The sequence below is a fragment of the Ranitomeya imitator genome, chromosome 2, assembly GCF_032444005.1.
Source record: "Ranitomeya imitator isolate aRanImi1 chromosome 2, aRanImi1.pri, whole genome shotgun sequence".
Taxonomy (NCBI): domain Eukaryota; kingdom Metazoa; phylum Chordata; class Amphibia; order Anura; family Dendrobatidae; genus Ranitomeya; species Ranitomeya imitator.
In genome coordinates, this window is record NC_091283.1 from 71,074,571 (window position 1) to 71,092,945 (window position 18,375).

Sequence of the window (18,375 nt, forward strand, 5' to 3'; positions counted from 1 at the left end):
ATCCCTTGATTTGCACTGTGCATATATTACTCTATTTGGCACCTCTTTTCGTGCCTATATGTATGTGTACATTCCCATAGGAGTGGTCTGCTTTTTTATCATACACCGTTTTCTCATATTTGTATGTTTGTTCTATGTATTTTTGATTAATAAAATTGGTTGATTTTTTATGGTAGTTTTGTGTATTATATTCATTCATGGGGCATTATGCTCCCTGGAATTTGTAGGTTTATTATATTTGGGAGTTTTGTCCCTGTTAATCCCCGGTGGTATGCAATGGGCATTTCCTATAGAAGGGATTTTCTCACTTCTAGTTACGTCCGCAGTGTCGGTTTTTGTCTTGCATATATATATATATATATATATATATATATAATATTATTATTGTACATTTCGAGGCACTTCCCTTCCACAATGAAGTAAATAGGCACAATGAAGATGTATTTGATGCTGCAACTTGTTAGCCCCCTTTTGGGAGATTTACAGACAGAGAGCACTCACAGCTTTTGCTAGTTTGTGGTAAGGGGTTTTACCTTGTTGTCTGTCAAGTCTTATATCAGCTCATCCGGCTCTAATCAGAACAAATAGACACAATTAAATTGTACTTTTACCCTGTATATGACCTATATGGCCCTTCTAACCTCCCGTGGAGAGTGTTATTTTTATCGGGAGAGGACCTCAACAGCTGGATGGATTTGTTTGAATGACTTGCATTTTTTGAAAGCACTGAGTGTCATCTCCTGACAGCTGATGCTTTTAAAATGCTATTCAAAGGCCGACATAACATTCTGCTGCAAGTTGTCCTAAAACGACAGTTTCAGTTCTCCATAGAACTTTATGAGCACCAACTGTCATCTTTTAGCCAGGTAAATTAATTTTACCCATGAATTGTGAGTGAAAGCTCAAACCAGGAGGAGAAAATGTAGATTTCTCTAATAAGATATTATAGAATTGCTTATTTCCATGTTTATTTAGAAAATATAATCTAAAACCTCAGTTACTATGCATTTTATTCCTCCTTGTAGACTCTTAATTGTTGGTATTCATGTTTTTATTTTTACCATTTAATTATTTTGAAGTCCCATCATTTTTCGTTGGTAGTTTTCATTTGTTTATAGCATCAGAGACCAATTGCAACTAAAGAGCCTATAGTTGAGATTATATTTTAACCCACGCTTACTAATCCCTACAAAGAAAAATAAACCAAGCACTTCATTGTTTAGGGTATTGTGTACCTTGTTTCTCCTTATTGTTTGCCTGTGCAGTATTGAGTATTATGTGAATTGTCATCACAGTTACAGCTTCTTTCCTCATTGTTGCACTTTTCTTTGTGCGTAGGTGCCAAATACGAAGAACAGTCATTATTAACACTAACACAGTTCATGGGAATCCTGTCACCCGTGTAAACTCTTCAACAATTATTTCCTTGTCACCGTTTATTTTTCCTTGTGTCCACCCAATTGCACAAGTTTGACATGGATTGAATTTCAGCCTCGGTGTCTAAGTCATAAAATAGAAGTGGGCAAATACCATCACTTTTCTTTTATACTAAGGTATACACCCAGGCTGCATTTAGCTTAATCATTGCACAAAGAACCCAGGAAATGTGCAGCAGTTTGCTCACCACTCCCTGCGTATTAACAGAAGCAACCTGAATAGTGCTAAGAATAAAACTAAAGGATCACAGCCTAAAACTAGGGCCTTATTCAGATGTCTATGTAACATGTATGTGTTGTATTTGCAGATAGAACAGGTACCTATTATAGTCTGTGTGGCTCTTCACATGTCCATCTGAGCTGTTCGCGAACAAAAAAAAAACACTTGTTCTTTTTTAATTCGAGTCATGGGTCAAAATTAGCCATACGGGTCTATGGTTCCTTGCAATAATCACAGACAGTACACATTGCCATCTGTGTGCTGTCAGATTCTAAAAATGTACTGGATAGAAGAAGTTAAACTATTTATTTTTATCATGAGATAACACAGATGAAGCACTGATGGTAAAAACAGACGCTAACTAGAGATGGGCGGACACAGGGGTGGATTAAGGGTAGCCAGGGCCCCAGGCTGTTCAGACACTGTGGGCCCCCCCGGTCATGTGACGGGGGTCATGTGACGGGGGTCATGTGACGGGGGTCATGATATACCCGAACCAGATTACTCCAGAAAAATGGCCGGGCCCTACTCTACTGTAACCTATTAAATATTTGTTAAAATCTGCAATACAATTTAGGTGTATTTTGACCAATAATATCACATACAAGGAACAAATACCACCGCACCATGACCAGACCACAAATTACAACCACAGTGATCAAATAATATCACATACAAGGAACACCGCACCATGACCAGACCACAAATTACAACCACTTGGTGACCAAATAGCACATACAAGGGACAAATACCACAACACCATTTCCAGACCACATTTTACCACCACCACATAGTGACTGAGTACCACAATACTGATCAGTAATAAAAAAATAAAACAACAAAATACTGTCACCATAAGTGCCAGTATTCACAGGAGATCTGTAATTGGTATGCAGTGTCTGTGTAGAGGTAATACAGCGATCACTGGCGACATTATACACAGGACCGCTGTATATGGTTTACAGCAGGGGTGTCAAACTGCATTCCTCGAGGGCTGCAAACAGGTCATGTTTTCAGGATTTCCTTGTATTGCACAGGTGATAATTTAATCACCTGCACAGAATAATTCCAGCACCTTGTGTAATACAAAGGAAATCTTGAAAACACTCATGGTCTGAGCGGAGGCCCTCAAGGAATGCAGTTTGACACCCCTGGTTTACAGTGTATAGTGTCAGTATAGATAACACTGACTCACCAGTGACGTCTCTAGGTGAAGTCCTTCATCTGTCATGAAGCACAGACCGCCATCATTTATTCCAGCCAGGGCTTGTTTGTTGTCTCTGCAGGAAATAACACAGTTATCTCGAGCTCCGCTTGCAGAACACATTACTTAATTTTTCCCAATTTCAACATTACACCACATGAAGAAAAAAAGACGATATAGTGTCACTCTGCACAGTAACAGGACCACCCCCCCAATTAAAACAGTATACTCAAAAAATAAAATAAATAAATCACTGCAGTAATAATATCCCTTAATTAGCCCCTACGGAAATAATATTCCCCATCCTGGCCCCCGTTTATCTCATTCCTAGCTCCTGCAATATGTTCTCGCATCCTGCCCTCATGAGTATCCATTCTACCCCATATGATTTCCCCATCCTGCCCCATCTGTCTCCATCCTGTCCCATGACAGGGTGTTCAACAATCTGCCCCAGTGTGGCCAGCATATTACCCCCAGTGTGTCCAGCATATTGCCTCCACACAGTGTATCCAGCAATCTGCCCCAGTATGTCCAGGCATTGCCCCCAGTGTGTCCTGTCCAGCAATATGCCCCAGTATGTCCAATTGTCCAGCATTGCCCACAGTTTGTCCAGCAATCTGCCCCAGACTGTGTCCTCCAGCATTGCCCCAGTGTGTCCAGCAATCATCTGCCCCAGTCCCCAGACTGTGTCCTCCAGCATTGCCCCCCCCCAGTGTCTCCTGCATTTCCCCAGTGTGTCCAGCAAATGCAATCATTTGCCCCAGACAGTCCCCAGACTGTGTCCTCCTCCAGCATCATTGCCCCAGTGTGTCCAGAAATCAGACTGCCCCAGAGACTGTGTCCTGCTCCCAGGCCCAGCATTGCCCCCAGTGTGTACACAGACTGTGTCCCCCAGCATTGCCCCCCCCCCAGTGTCTCCTGCATTGCCCCAGTGTGTCCAGCAAATGCAATCATTTGCCCCAGTCCCCCCCAGTCCCCAGACTGTGTCCTCTTCCAGCATCATTGCCCCTGCCCCAGTGTGTCCACTGTCCAGAAATCAGACTGCCCAGGCCCCCAGAGACTGTGTCCTGCTCCTAGGCCCAGCATTGCCCCCAGTGTGTACAGCAATCTGCCCCCCAGTCTGCCCCAGTGTCCGACTCCTCCGCTCCACCTCCACGGTACCGTTAGGTTATAAAAAAAAAAAAATTCTCCTCACCTTACCAGCGATCCAGGCGATGAGCTCTCTCCAAGCAGCGCGCACTCGCCAGCGACTGATGACGTCAGACGCCGGCGACGTGTGCGCTGCGCGGCGCCTGCGGCCGACTTCGGCCGCCAGCCTCCAATTGGCTGGAGGCTGTTAACTATTGCCGTGCGGGCGCGCCCGCACGGCAATGGGAAACCGCCGCAGGCAGCGCCGGTAGGGGCTCGGTGAGCAGATGAGACGGGGCCCGATGCGGGCCCCCTCTCTCTGCCCACCGGGTCCGGGGGGGGCTCCCGGCACGGCAGTGATGGCACGGCACGGCAGGGCCACGGCCGCACATAAATCAGGACAGGAGATAATAACGCCGCGGCGCCGGCACCACCAGTCTGACCGGTGCGGGCGGCTGGTGGGTGCCAGACTCCAGTATACCACACTGTGTAGTATATGATGATGGCGGCGGCCGGCGGGCAATCTGTGCGGAAGCCCAGGGCCCCCCCACACCACTGGGCCCTGGGCTACCGCCCAGATTGACCCTCTGATAATCCGCCCCTGGGCGGACACCTGGATGTTCGGGTACCAGAACAGTACCCGGACCCCACTCACTTGAATAGGGGGGCCCGAACATCCAGTGTTTGCCACGCTGTCATGTGTGCATGACAGCGTGGGAAACACTGCCTCTGATCGGCGGTAAAATCATCACCGCCGGTCAGACAGCCGCAGTTCCCACTCTGTCAAAAGATAGCGCGAGCGCACAGCTGTGATCGGAGGTATAAAGTTTACCTCCGGTCACTGGTGTCAGCTGATGGGACTACTGTTTCCATCAGCCGACGCCTGCAGCCGCTAATAACAGTGAGAGCAGGAACAGCTGATGAGATTATTAGTCATTTTATCAAAACCACAAGCAGCTCAGTAAGTATCATCTTTAGAATCCGGGTCTCTGTCCCTAAATCGTGCTGCTCTCGGATTAGGTGCCAAAAACCTGGTGACTGATTCCTTCTAAACATGATTTTGCATACATCAATCTTTGATGTTGGTATTATTCTGTTCTTGCGGCTAATATATAATAAAGGTTCATTCATGAGAGGGAATTGGGGTCCCTGGACCCATATATCATTCTTGATAACAGAAGGGGGTCCCTTGAATCCTGCATCCTTTCTGATAATTTATATGTAGCAGCAGCCAGAGGTTAGGTTAAGAAAAAATGAAAATGTAACTGCTCATGTTCACGGCTTTCTACATTCACTTCTTCTTTGGTAAATTCTCTTATTGAAAGGATACTTTATTATAATGAAAAAGGAGCCTAAATCTAAGGGATCATCAGCATGGGCTGAATTAGTGCATTACAGGTTACAATTACAGGTTAGTGTTGTAGTTAGCGATACGGACATACAGTCCTTTAGAGCCAGCACCAACAAGTGATTACAGAAACAGCCAATAAGCCGATAAATAACTGCCTTTCTTCTCGTGTATGGGGTCCATGGCACCTGTCACATATTTATGGCACTTTGTTAAATTTTCATTGTATTTTCTTTTTTTCCACCATATGTTGCATTTAACCTATTACATAATCTGTTAGGCAACAGTACATTTTCTTCAGCATATAACTTCCTGCTGGTGATAAAAGGGGCATGACATAATACACTGTGTCAGTTGGATAAGAGAAAAATTTTCCATATGTCTGGCTTGTTTGGAAACTATGGGCCCAATGTATTAAGACTCACAATGTACCGTACATATACCTATTTTAATAATAGGTCCATGTCACTTTATGGATTACTCGCATCTTATCACACGGTGCATATATATATATACTAGATTGTGGCCCGATTCTAACGCATCGGGTATTCTAGAATATGCATGTCCCCGTAGTATATGGACAATGATGATTCCAGAATTCGCGGCAGACTGTGCCCGTCGCTGATTGGTCGAGGCAACCTTTATGACATCATCGTCGCCATGGCAACCATTATGACATCTACGTCGATACTGTGCCCGTCGCTGAATCAGAGACGCGGGATGTCTACGTCCTTTATGACATCATCGTCGCTGTGCCCGTCGCTGATTGGTCGAGGCCTGTCTAAGGGTTTTTCCGTCTGTCTGTCTGTCTGTCCTGGAAATCCCGCGTCTCTGATTGGTCGAGGCCGCCAGGCCTCGACCAATCAGAGACCGGCACAGCATCGACGTAGAAATCCGTGTCTCTGATTGGTCGAGGCCGCCAGGCCTCGACCAATCAGAAACGGTTTAATCAATTTCATCCTACCATGAACTTGACACTCAACTACTACTGCACTGAAATTAACTTTTTGGACACCATAATTAAGCTGCAGAACAATAAAATAGAGACATCCCTGTATCAGAAGCCAATCGACCATCCAGCATACCTTAAATGGGACAGTTTCCATCCAAAACACATACAAAATTCCGTTATCTACAGCCAAGCCATCAGATACAATCGTATATGTTCCAACCCAATGGATAGGGATGAACACCTTGGTCGCCTCAGAAAGACCTTTTTGAATCAGGGCTACCATCCAAGAACAATTGAAAACCAGATCACAAGATCCACCAGAATATCAAGGAATCCCCTGCTACATTCTAAGGGTTTTTCCGTCTGTCTGTCTTTCTGTCTGTCTTTCTGTCTGTCTGTCTGTCCTGGAAATCCCGCCTCTCTGATTGGTCGAGGCCGCCAGGCCTCGACCAATCAGCAATGGGCACAGCGACGATGATGTCATAAAGAACATAGACATCTCACATTTCTGATTCAGCGACGGGCACAGTATCTACGTAGATGTTATAATGGTTGCCATGGCGACGATGATGTCATAAAGGTTGCCTCAACCAATCAGCGACGGGCACAGTCTGCCGCGAATTCTGGAATCATCATTGTCCATATACTACGGGGACATGCATATTCTAGAATACCCGATGCGTTAGAATCGGGCCACAATCTAGTATTTTAATATGGAGCATCTTATGGGGCCCATCATGAACTGTATGGAGCATTATATGGGGCTCCTGATTCAATATGGATATTCAAAAACACTTAACCTACTGATGTCTCAATCAATTTTACTTTTATTGGTATCTATTTTTATTTTGCATATTTACAGGTAGCTGCTGCATTTTCCACCCTATCTATACTTATACTCGAGTCATTAAGTTTTCCCAGTCTCGGCTTATACTCGGGTCGGCTTAAACTCGAGTATATATGGTACTTTGAATTTAACAAGAAGATCTATATACAGGAGACTGGCACAGCAATGGGAATTAAAATGTCCCCACAGTATGCAAATCTTTTCATGGTCAAGCTTGAAAGCAACTTTTTGACCTCATGTCCCATCAGGCCTCTGGCGTACTACCGCTACATTGATTACATTTTAATAATTTGGACGGAGTCTGAGCCACAGCTGTGGTTTTTCGCCACAAGTTTCCAGAAACATTGCAAAATTACTGCTTTTTTATTGCGCTTTTTGAAAATCACAGCAAAAAACACATAATTAAAGCATAATATGAACATAGCTCGAGTCCTTATTCATATGTCTGTATTTGGTCTGTGTTTTGCCAGAATTTTTAAGCCACAATCTGGAATGGTGCTTACAGTGAAAAAAATTACAAGTTACTATATAATGGAAAGATTTCCACCTGTTTTGTATTTTGGAACCACTCCTGGTTTTGAAGCTCTACTTTGACAATGTATATTACTTTAACCATTAATAAATTGACAGGTCATAGCATTTATCTTCCACATTTTTATGTCTTTGAAAGTTATCCTTTACTGAGTTATGCAAATCCGGATAGGGTAATAGACAACCTAAAGACAAAAAATGCAAATCTGAATGTGGGCCCAATTTATTAAGACTCACAATGTACCGTACATATACCTATTTTAATAATAGGTCCATGTCACTTTATGGATTACTCGCATCTTATCACACGGTGCATATATATATACTAGATTGTGGCCCGATTCTAACGCATCGGGTATTCTAGAATATGCATGTCCCCGTAGTATATGGACAATGATGATTCCAGAATTCGCGGCAGACTGTGCCCGTCGCTGATTGGTCGAGGCAACCTTTATGACATCATCGTCGCCATGGCAACCATTAATGACATCTACGTCGATACTGTGCCCGTCGCTGAATCAGAAACGTGGGATTTCTATGTCCTTTATGACCTGGCGGCCTCGACCAATCAGAGACGCGGGATGTCTACGTCCTTTATGACATCATCGTCGCTGTGCCCGTCGCTGATTGGTCGAGGCCTGGCGGCCTCGACCAATCAGAGGCGCGGGATTTCCAGGACAGACAGACAGAAAGACAAACAGAAAGACAGACAGACGGAAAAACCCTTAGACAATTATATATATAGATTTCCCTTCTGTTGTGCTGATTTCTTACATTATGGACACAACACCTCTGATCACTTAGGATATTTGTTAGGGCTCCTGTCACTGGCGACCCTTTTGCCAGATATACTTTGGTTCGTAGATTGTATCAAGGATATTGTGATCAGAATATGGCATGCTTCTCCCTATCCTGAATAATGTGTGAGTTCTGTAGTAAATTATCTCTTTTTGAAATGTCAACGTGTTTAAGGGACAAATTTACATACAAATATTGTAATTTTGCGATTTCTCCTACAAAGAGACAATTACTACAGTACTCATCCATTATTCCAGTTGGGAAGGGGTGGGAAGCGTTGCATTTTTGACCCACCTTTTCATCATTTCTATATCCTTAATTCAAGAACTTGGTCTACTAAGTAACACCATTCTGTGAGCCTTTTGCGGGACTATTTAAACCCCTAGCTTCCTGCCTTTAGTTGCAAGTTAAAAGTTCCCTTACTCTGGTTCACACGTGTTTCTCTCCTAATCTTGGCCATTCTCTGCCAGCCCGGTCCATTGGCCAGCAGTCACTCCTTGGACCCAACCCAGGGGCGCTTATCTGACTCTAGATCCCTGCAAAGTGTTGAAAGGTGAAAACCAGCGCACTTTCTAAGATTTGTAAGGCTACTTTCACACTAGCGTTAACTGCAATCCGTCACAATGCGTCGTTTTGCAGAAAAAACGCATCCTGCAAAAGTGTTTGCAGGATGCGTTTTTTCTCCATTGACTAACATTACGCGACGCATTGCGACGGATTGCCATACGTCGCAACCGTCGCGCGACGGTTGCGCCGTGTTTCGGCCGACCGTCGGCCGCAAAATACGTTCCATGTAACATTTTTTGCAGCCGACGGACCGTCTTTTCCGACCGCGCATGCGCGGCCGGAACTCCTCCCCCACCTCCCCGCACCTCACAATGGGGCAGCGGATGCGCTGAAAAGCAGCATCCGCTGCACCCGTTGTGCGGCGGAGGCAACGCTAGCATTGGTAACCTCGGCCCGACGCACTGCGACGGGCCGGGCCCGACGCTAGTGTGAAAGAAGCCTTAGACAGTGACAAGTACACACCTATCTGTGGAAGCCCTATCAAGAGCTGCCAAGCTACCTTGCACAGGGTCCCTGTAACATGAAGCTAGTGCAGACAACAACCCATAGAGCAGTTTGCCATAGCAAGCAGTGATCTGGTTGTCTGCTATCTGTAATCAGTTTTATGGGCTATAACCTAATGTTATCTCCATATGGTACATGGCACTGAAGATTAGATACTAAAGGTACCGTCACACTAGACGATATCGCTAGCGATCCGTGACGTTGCAGCGTCCTCGCTAGCGATATCGTCCAGTGTGACAGGCAGCAGCGATCAGGCCCCTGCTGTGCTGTCGCTGGTCGGGGAAGAAAGTCCAGAACTTTATTTCATCGTTGGACTCCCCGCAGACATCGCTGAATCGGCGTGTGTGACACCGATTCAGCGATGTCTTCACTGGTAACCAGGGTAAACATCGGGTAACTAAGCGTAGGGCCGCGCTTAGTAACCCGATGTTTACCCTGGTTACCATCCTAAAAGTAAAAAAAAACAAACAGTACATACTTACCTACCGCTGTCTGTCCTCGGCGCTGTGCTCTGCACTCCTCCTGTATTGGCTGTGAGCGTCGGTCAGCCGGAAAGCAGAGCGGTGACGTCACCGCTCTGCTTTCCGGCCGCTGTGCTCACACAGACAGTACAGGAGGAGTGCAGAGCACAGCGCTGGAGGACAGACAGCGGTAGGTAAGTATGTACTGTTTGTTTTTTTTTACTTTTAGGATGGTAACCAGGGTAAACATCGGGTTACTAAGCGCGGCCCTGCGCTTAGTTACCCGATGTTTACCCTGGTTACCGGCATCGTTGGTCGCTGGAGAGCGGTCTGTGTGACAGCTCTCCAGCGACCAAATAGCGACGCTGTAGCGATCCGGATCGTTGTCGGTATCGCTGCAGCGTCGCTTAGTGTGACGGTACCTTAAGACAAGAAAACCTCACTTAGGTTGTAGGAGTGCCTCAGTGAACACTACATCTGGCATCAAGGATACGATCTAGATAACTCACCATGTTTTCAGTTGTTGTCAAATCATTCGGCATCAAATATTTTACCTTTATTCAGCCCTTCTTCACTAGACACTCTTAACATCTTAACACCTCGAAAGATGCAGTGTGTGCATTTGAAATGTCTTCCATGCTTCTGACAGACCATGCTCTAAATTGATGTTTTACCGGAATACTAAAGCCAAAATTTACCGTATATATTTACTTTCTAAGCTCATAATCCCATTAGTTTGAATCTCACTTTTACTTGCATCTACAGTTAGGGCCAGAAATATTTGGACAGTGACACAATTTTCGCGAGTTGGGCTCTGCATGCCACCACATTGGATTTGAAATGAAACCTCTACAACAGAATTCAAGTGCAGATTGTAACGTTTAATTTGAAGGGTTGAACAAAAATATCTGATAGAAAATGTAGGAATTGTACACATTTCTTTACAAACACTCCACATTTTAGGAGGTCAAAAGTAATTGGACAAATAAACATAACCCAAACAAAATATTTTTATTTTCAATATTTTGTTGCAAATCCTTTGGAGGCAATCACTGCCTTAAGTCTGGAACCCATGGACATCACCAAACGCTGGGTTTCCTCCTTCTTAATGCTTTGCCAGGCCTTTACAGCCGCAGCCTTCAGGTCTTGCTTGTTTGTGGGTCTTTCCGTCTTAAGTCTGGATTTGAGCAAGTGAAATGCATGCTCAATTGGGTTTAGATCTGGAGATTGACTTGGCCATTGCAGAATGTTCCACTTTTTGGCACTCATGAACTCCTGGGTAGCTTTGGCTGTATGCTTGGGGTCATTGTCCATCTGTACTATGAAGCGCCGTCCAATCAACTTTGCAGCATTTGGCTGAATCTGGGCTGAAAGTATATCCCGGTACACTTCAGAATTCATCCGGCTACTCTTGTCTGCTCTTATGTCATCAATAAACACAAGTGACCCAGTGCCATTGAAAGCCATGCATGCCCATGCCATCACGTTGCCTCCACCATGTTTTACAGAGGATGTGGTGTGCCTTGGATCATGTGCCGTTCCCTTTCTTCTCCAAACTTTTTTCTTCCCATCATTCTGGTACAGGTTGATCTTTGTCTCATCTGTCCATAGAATACTTTTCCAGAACTGAGCTGGCTTCCTGAGGTGTTTTTCTGCAAATTTAACTCTGGCCTGTCTATTTTTGGTATTGATGAATGGTTTGCATCTAGATGTGAACCCTTTGTATTTACTGTCATGGAGTCTTCTCTTTACTGTTGACTTAGAGACAGATACACCTACTTCACTGAGAGTGTTCTGGACTTCAGTTGATGTTGTGAACGGGTTCTTCTTCACCAAATTAAGTATGCGGCGATCATCCACCACTGTTGTCATCCGTGGACGCCCAGGCCTTTTTGAGTTCCCAAGCACCAGTCAATTCCTTTTTTCTCAGAATGTACCCAACTGTTGATTTTGCTACTCCAAGCATGTCTGCTATCTCTCTGATGGATTTTTTCTTTTTTTTCAGCCTCAGGATGTTCTGCTTCACCTCAATTGAGAGTTCCTTTGACCGCATGTTGTCTTCTCACAGCAACAGCTTCCAAATGCAAAACCACACACCTGGAATCCACCCCTGACCTTTTAACTACTTCATTGATTACAGGTTAACGAGGGAGACGCCTTCAGAGTTAATTGCAGCCCTTAGTGTCCATTGTCCAATTACTTTTGGTCCCTTGAAAAAGAGGACGCTATGCATTACAGAGCTATGATTCCTAAACCCTTTCTCCGATTTGGATGTGGAAACTATCATATTGCAGCTGGGAGTGTGCACTTTCAGCCCATATTATATATATAATTGTATTTCTGAACATGTTTTTGTAAACAGCTAAAATAACAAAACTTGTGTCACTGTCCAAATATTTCTGGCCCTAACTGTATATTACATTTCCTTCCTCTTTTGCAATAAAGACCTTTTGATGTCATGTTTACTTTTCATGTACTAATATAACACGAAGTTGCCAATGCAAATGATACAGGTATTCTCATAAGCAGCATGATAGTTAAAAGAAAAAAGTTCCAAATATATTCTGTGTGATCCAGTATTAGGTATTGTAAATAAAGCAATAGAAATTAGTTACAGATATAATCCAAACGATTTTAACTAATCTTATGTCACACCTGTGGTTCGCGGACTCACTGTGCCGGGCTTACCTAGGAGGGGCGTACCTAAGTGGGCTACCTGGTTTTCACTGTAGCCCCTGATGGTGGAGTCCGATTTGAGCTGCAGGTAGCCACCAGGTACTACTCCTAGGCAGTCCTCAGTACTGCAGCTGCTGACCCCAAAGGGGCAAGTACGCTGACACGGAATGGATTTGGAGTCACAGATTAGTCAGACATTCGGAGCCTGTTCAAACAGATGCAGCTTCAGGTATGCCCAGAGCGGCTTTAGGTTTAGGGTCCGCCGCTGCAGCTTCAGGGTAACATACATACTATCCAGGAATACGGGAACAGAATCAGGATAACAAGCTAACTACAATGTATTATGACAGGGGACCTGGCAACATATAGTTCAAGAGTTATAGGGAAACTACCGGGGTTTCTCAGGCACATCCCTACTGAGGAGGGTGCCTTTTTAACAAGATGCCTCCCAGCTATGGGCTGAGGCCATTTTCACAGTGCGCTTGCTGCCCCTTTAAGAACAGGGGAGCGCGCTCACGCACTAGGTGCCCCACTGGGAAGCCTTTTCGGTGTGCACAGGAAGTAGAGAGACGGGGCGCTCTTTTTGCCAGCCGAGGCGGCGAGTATGTCGGTGTCCCTACATGGAGGGGGAAGGGGAACCATGCATCGGCGCTGGCACCACAATAACCTGAGATCCCCTTTCCACGATGGTAATATTTGTATACGGCCATTCCTCTTCTGCTATCTCAAACTGAGAAAAGAGAGGAGAGCAAAAGAGAATTGTCAGAACCAGAACATCTGACTAATTTGTAACATTTTTGCAAAAGCAGTCAACTAGATAAAGGAGTTACAGATACTCTGCGACAAAAGGGCAGAAACATTTTTAATTAAGGCCATTTATAAAGTTGTTTTCCTTTGCAATTAAATAAGCAAATGTAAAATACCTGTGTGAAGGTGTACATAGCTTTTAATACAAGAGATTAGTGGGGATCTGACAGCTAGAGTTCCCTCCAACCAGCTGAAATCTGCTCTGATGTAGGGAAAATATAGTGGCCGCGTATCTAGTGGCTTCTGCCAGATACTGCAGCGGTCGATGAGCCGTGTTCGGTCCTATACATGGCTTATATCCATCTGCTGCCAAACCATATTTCTACTCATTAGTGGGGTTGCTGGGTGTTGTGTCAGACCCACACTGATCTCATATTGATGACCTATCCTATTCATAGGACATTAATTTTAAGTTCTGGACAACCCCAATATATTCTAAAAAGGCAATATCCCATTGGTTTTGATGGAAACCACTTGGGTCAATCAAGCAGATGAAGGTGGGGCAAGGAGAGGAATAGTTGGGGAGGCAGAAACTTGCAAAGTGCTTTGACACTGCGGTTTTATCTTTGCTCCTTCCTCATCTGCATGGGTTATATAACAACCCCTAGCTATTCCCTCAGTTATTTTAGACTTCCACTAAAATATAAACTGATTTTCAACAATGAAAAATCTAAACATTGCACAACTAGATGCAAGTGTATAAAATAAAACTCTCATAATGAACTAAATATTCCATTTATAATAAAACATATTAAATATCACACAGAATATTATGTATCAATGTAATGTTATATAGTGGGCACATACACTTACACAATGGTTGTTAAAATATAGACTGGCATAGGGGAATTCCTAGGGGTCCTAGCTGCAGGATATTCTATGCTGTTTCTTTTTTTATTTAGTAGCTGACCTGCACAATTAGCAGAAATAGATGGTTTATTTGTACTGGTGTAAATGATGCCACAATGTGAAATATGGACTCAAACATTGGCGTGCAAACTCTGTGTGTCCAGTTGTTCTTGATGTTATGCTAAATGAATTATTTTGCATTCACAAGGCTTGTGGTCGCCCTCTTGGAGCTGATCATTAAGATTAATGTTAGCAATATTCTTCCTATGTCAAAACCAAAAAACTGAGCTGGACTATAAGCTGGTATACAAGCAAAGTGTAAGGATAGATGCTCATTTTTGGGTTCTTTGTCAGCAGAGCAGCTGCTTTTAATATTGTGATTTGTAGTATTCTATCACAGTCGCTGCTGTATATTTCTCAGAATCCTAGTGTACTCTGTGTGCTTACACATATCCTGCTTTTTCTTTGAAAGAGTTTTCACTCATCTGGCATCGTAGCTGTTTCTGTTTATACTGATCCATGCACATTGCATTTACATCACAGCTGCCTGTTTTTACATGTTAGCCCAGATTCCCCTCCTTCCTGTGTGTGAGAGATGTAGACACGCTTTTCCATATGTCTTCATTGATTTCTCTCTACAGGATCAGAACACTTCTTATAGATTAAAGGTTATTATTACCATAGGAAAAGAATTCTTCTACAGCGGACTTTTCAGTTTTACTTTATAAATTGTGATAGAAAGAGATGACTTTGCACAACTTAATTAGAAGGTGGACAACTTAAAAGGGATTATCCAGCCTCTTAAAGCTGACGCCTCTGCTTCGGTGCTATTATTCGCCCAGTTCGCCACTTACTCTGCTTGTCGGACTGGTTGTGTAATCAAACCATTGAACGGTCAAGCAGAGTAAGGTGGTGCTAGGTGGGAAATAGAGTTGGTGTGGCAGAGGTTTGGGAAGTGCTTTGATACGTCCAAAGAACTTAAACCTCATTTGAATGAAAACATTTTTTTTTCCAGTCAGGGAGCAACAGATATCATATGTAAAGGTGTGGATGACATTATCTTTCATAGAGCAACATGACCGTACAAACAATTTGGAGGGTTGTATCATTCTGATTGATTACCTATTGAGGTAGTTGTATTGCAGTTCTGGAGGACAAGGCAAGGCAGGATACAAACACTATACACACAGACCTGTATCCTCAACAGCTCCCCTGCCATTCCCTGGTATCAATATTTCATAGACCTCCATACATATTAGACTAATGTTGGCCGAACCAACCGATATTCACAGGTTCAGCCGACAAATGTATATGAATATAAGGGCCATATATTGTTGGAGGAGTTAAGGATCCAGCATGTGCAATTTTTGACTGCAGATCCTTTTGTTATCTCGGAGATAAGCAACAACCAGATATGTCTTATGACCGATCTTGTGTATGGGATTAACGACCAAGATGGTCACCAGCCGATAGCCATCTAATGTGCAACGGGCATAAGCCAGAAGAGGAACAAAAACAGTGAAAATACAATGGAGAGATTTACATATATTCTATATCAAAATGGCCTGTATTATCATTCTGTATTTCTTCAGGGTTTCTTTGAAGAAGAAGACGGCAAGGAATATATTTATAAAGAGCCAAAGCTAACAGGGCTTTCAGAGATATCCTTACGGCTACTAAATCTGTATGGTGAAAAATTTGGCTCAGATAATGTGAAAATGATCCAGGACTCCAACAAGGTATGTTCAGTCTGCAATCTGGATTTTTATTTTGCATTTATTCTTTGCAAAATGTGAGCAACTTAATGAATAAAAAAAATCAGATTAAAATAATGAATAATAGACCCTGGTTCAATAAACATATTAAAGAGGCTTAACAAAATTAACTTTTATAGGAGTAAAGGTGTGTATAGGTGTAAAATAACAAACATATCTGTACTCACCATTCCCAGGCTCTCATCTGCTCTTTGTTTACAGTCTGCAACAGTCACGTCACAACTGCGCTGCAGCCGAGCACTGTCCACAGCGACTTGTGCCATCTAAGTCAGTAGTATTCAGTGATTGGCTGCAGTGGTGATGTGTGCAGTTATGTCAGAAAGAAATGAGCAGCTGTGGAGAACATGAGGAGAGAGATAGTAAAGCAGTAATTATTATTTCATATCCATACACACCTTTGCTAAAGTAACATTTTGTCTTGGAAAACCTGTTTAACATATGAGCAAAATTAATTTCTGTACATGAAATTTGTTTAACTATGTAGCACTGATATATTCTGCCCAATTTTTATAGAGCATGTATTTCCTAGTAGAAGTCCCTTCCTCAGTGTCTCTAGGCACAGTTTGTCCTTGTCATATGAAACAAATTACTCTTGTTAAAACTGAAAAAGAAATATGTACGGTATTTTGACCAGAACGTTCCTTCAAGGCAGAAGAGCTTAGCTCACGTCATCTATAATATGTAATGCCTTATTCTCACACCAGCATGTTTGAACTGATTCCAAAGTGTATTATTGTCACAGCAGGACAACAAACTCTGAGCCGTGAATTTCACATACAACTCTGCTACTTTGGAAAATTAAATGTCAAAAATAATCTGTCACCAGATCAAAAGTGGTCAGTTTTTGCTTCGTTTTTATTTCCTCTCAGTATGTCATTTTTTTAAAATCCGTCATACATTTCCATCATACATGCCTTTTTAATATTTAGTGCCAATTTTTCAGGTGTTCACCAAAGGAGCATGGCTCTGAGTACGGTAATTATCCAGAGCGTCCTAAAGACATGCCCCCAGAGAATCTTCTCAAAAACGCCCCCTTGGAAAAAACCATGAAAAGTTGCACTAAATATAAGGGTCCATATGCCTGGAGCCATATTCGAGATTTAAAAGAAAAAAAACTCAGGGAAGCAACAGGATTAATACAACAGTAAAAACTGCCCACTTTTGACCCAGAAACAGGTCCTCTTAAGAGAAAGAGAAAAATTCTTTAACCCCTTAGTGACAGAGCCAATTTGGTACTTAATGACCGAGCCAATTTTTGCAATTCTGACCACTGTCACTTTATGAGGTTATAACTCTGGAACGCTTCAACGGATCCCGCTGATTCTGAGATTGTTTTTTCGTGACATATTGTACTTCATGTAAGTGGTAACATTTCTTCGATATTACTTGCGATTATTTATGAAAAAAACGGAAATATGGCGAAAATTTTTAAAATTTTGCAATTTTCAAACTTTGTATTTTTATGCCCTTAAATCAGAGAGATATGTCACGAAAAATAGTTAATAAATAACATTTCCCACATGTCTACTTTACATCAGCACAATTTTGGAAACAAAATTTTTTTTTGTTAGGGAGTTATAAGGGTTAAAAGTTGACCAGCAATTTCTCATTTTTACAACACCATTTTTTTTTAGGGACCACATCACATTTGAAGTCATTTTGAGGGGTCTATATGATAGAAAATAATGAAGTGTGACACCATTCTAAAAACTACACCCCTCAAGGTTCTCAAAACCACATTCAAGAAGTTTATTAACCCTTTACGTGCTTCACAGGAACTGAAACAATGTGGAAGGAAAAAATGAACATTTAACTTTTTTTTGCAAACATCTTAATTCAGAACCATTTTTTTTATTTTCACAAGTGTAAAAACAGAAATGTAACCATAAATTTTGTTATGCAATTTCTCCTGAATACGCCAATACCCCATATGTGGGGGTAAACCACTGTTAGGGCGCACCGCAGAACTTAGAAGTGAAGGAGCGCCGTTTGACTTTTTCAATGCAGAATTGGCTGGAATTGAGATCGGACGCCATGTCACGTTTAGAGAGCCCCTGATGTGCCTAAACAGTGGAAACCCCCCACAAGTGACACCATTTTGGAAACTAGACCCCTTAAGGAACTTATCTAGATGTGTGGCGAGCACTTTGAACCCCCATGTGCTTCACAGAAGTTTATAACGTAGAGCCGTGAAAAAAAAAAAATCGCATTTTTTCTACAAAAATGATCTTTTTGCCCACAAATTTTTATTTTCACAAGGGTAACAGGAGAA

General features: G+C 42.9%; 1 protein-coding gene across 4 annotated transcripts in view; it reads left to right on the top strand.

The window, feature by feature from the left end:
* Positions 1–18,375, top strand: part of DOCK11 (dedicator of cytokinesis 11) — a 421,093-nt gene that overhangs the window by 366,737 nt on the left and 35,981 nt on the right. For all 4 annotated transcript variants that reach the window (XM_069746935.1, XM_069746933.1, XM_069746934.1 and 1 more), the window contains one exon: positions 15,921–16,067. In XM_069746935.1, the coding sequence (XP_069603036.1) occupies positions 15,921–16,067 (147 nt within the window). The remainder of the gene's footprint in view (positions 1–15,920; positions 16,068–18,375) is intronic.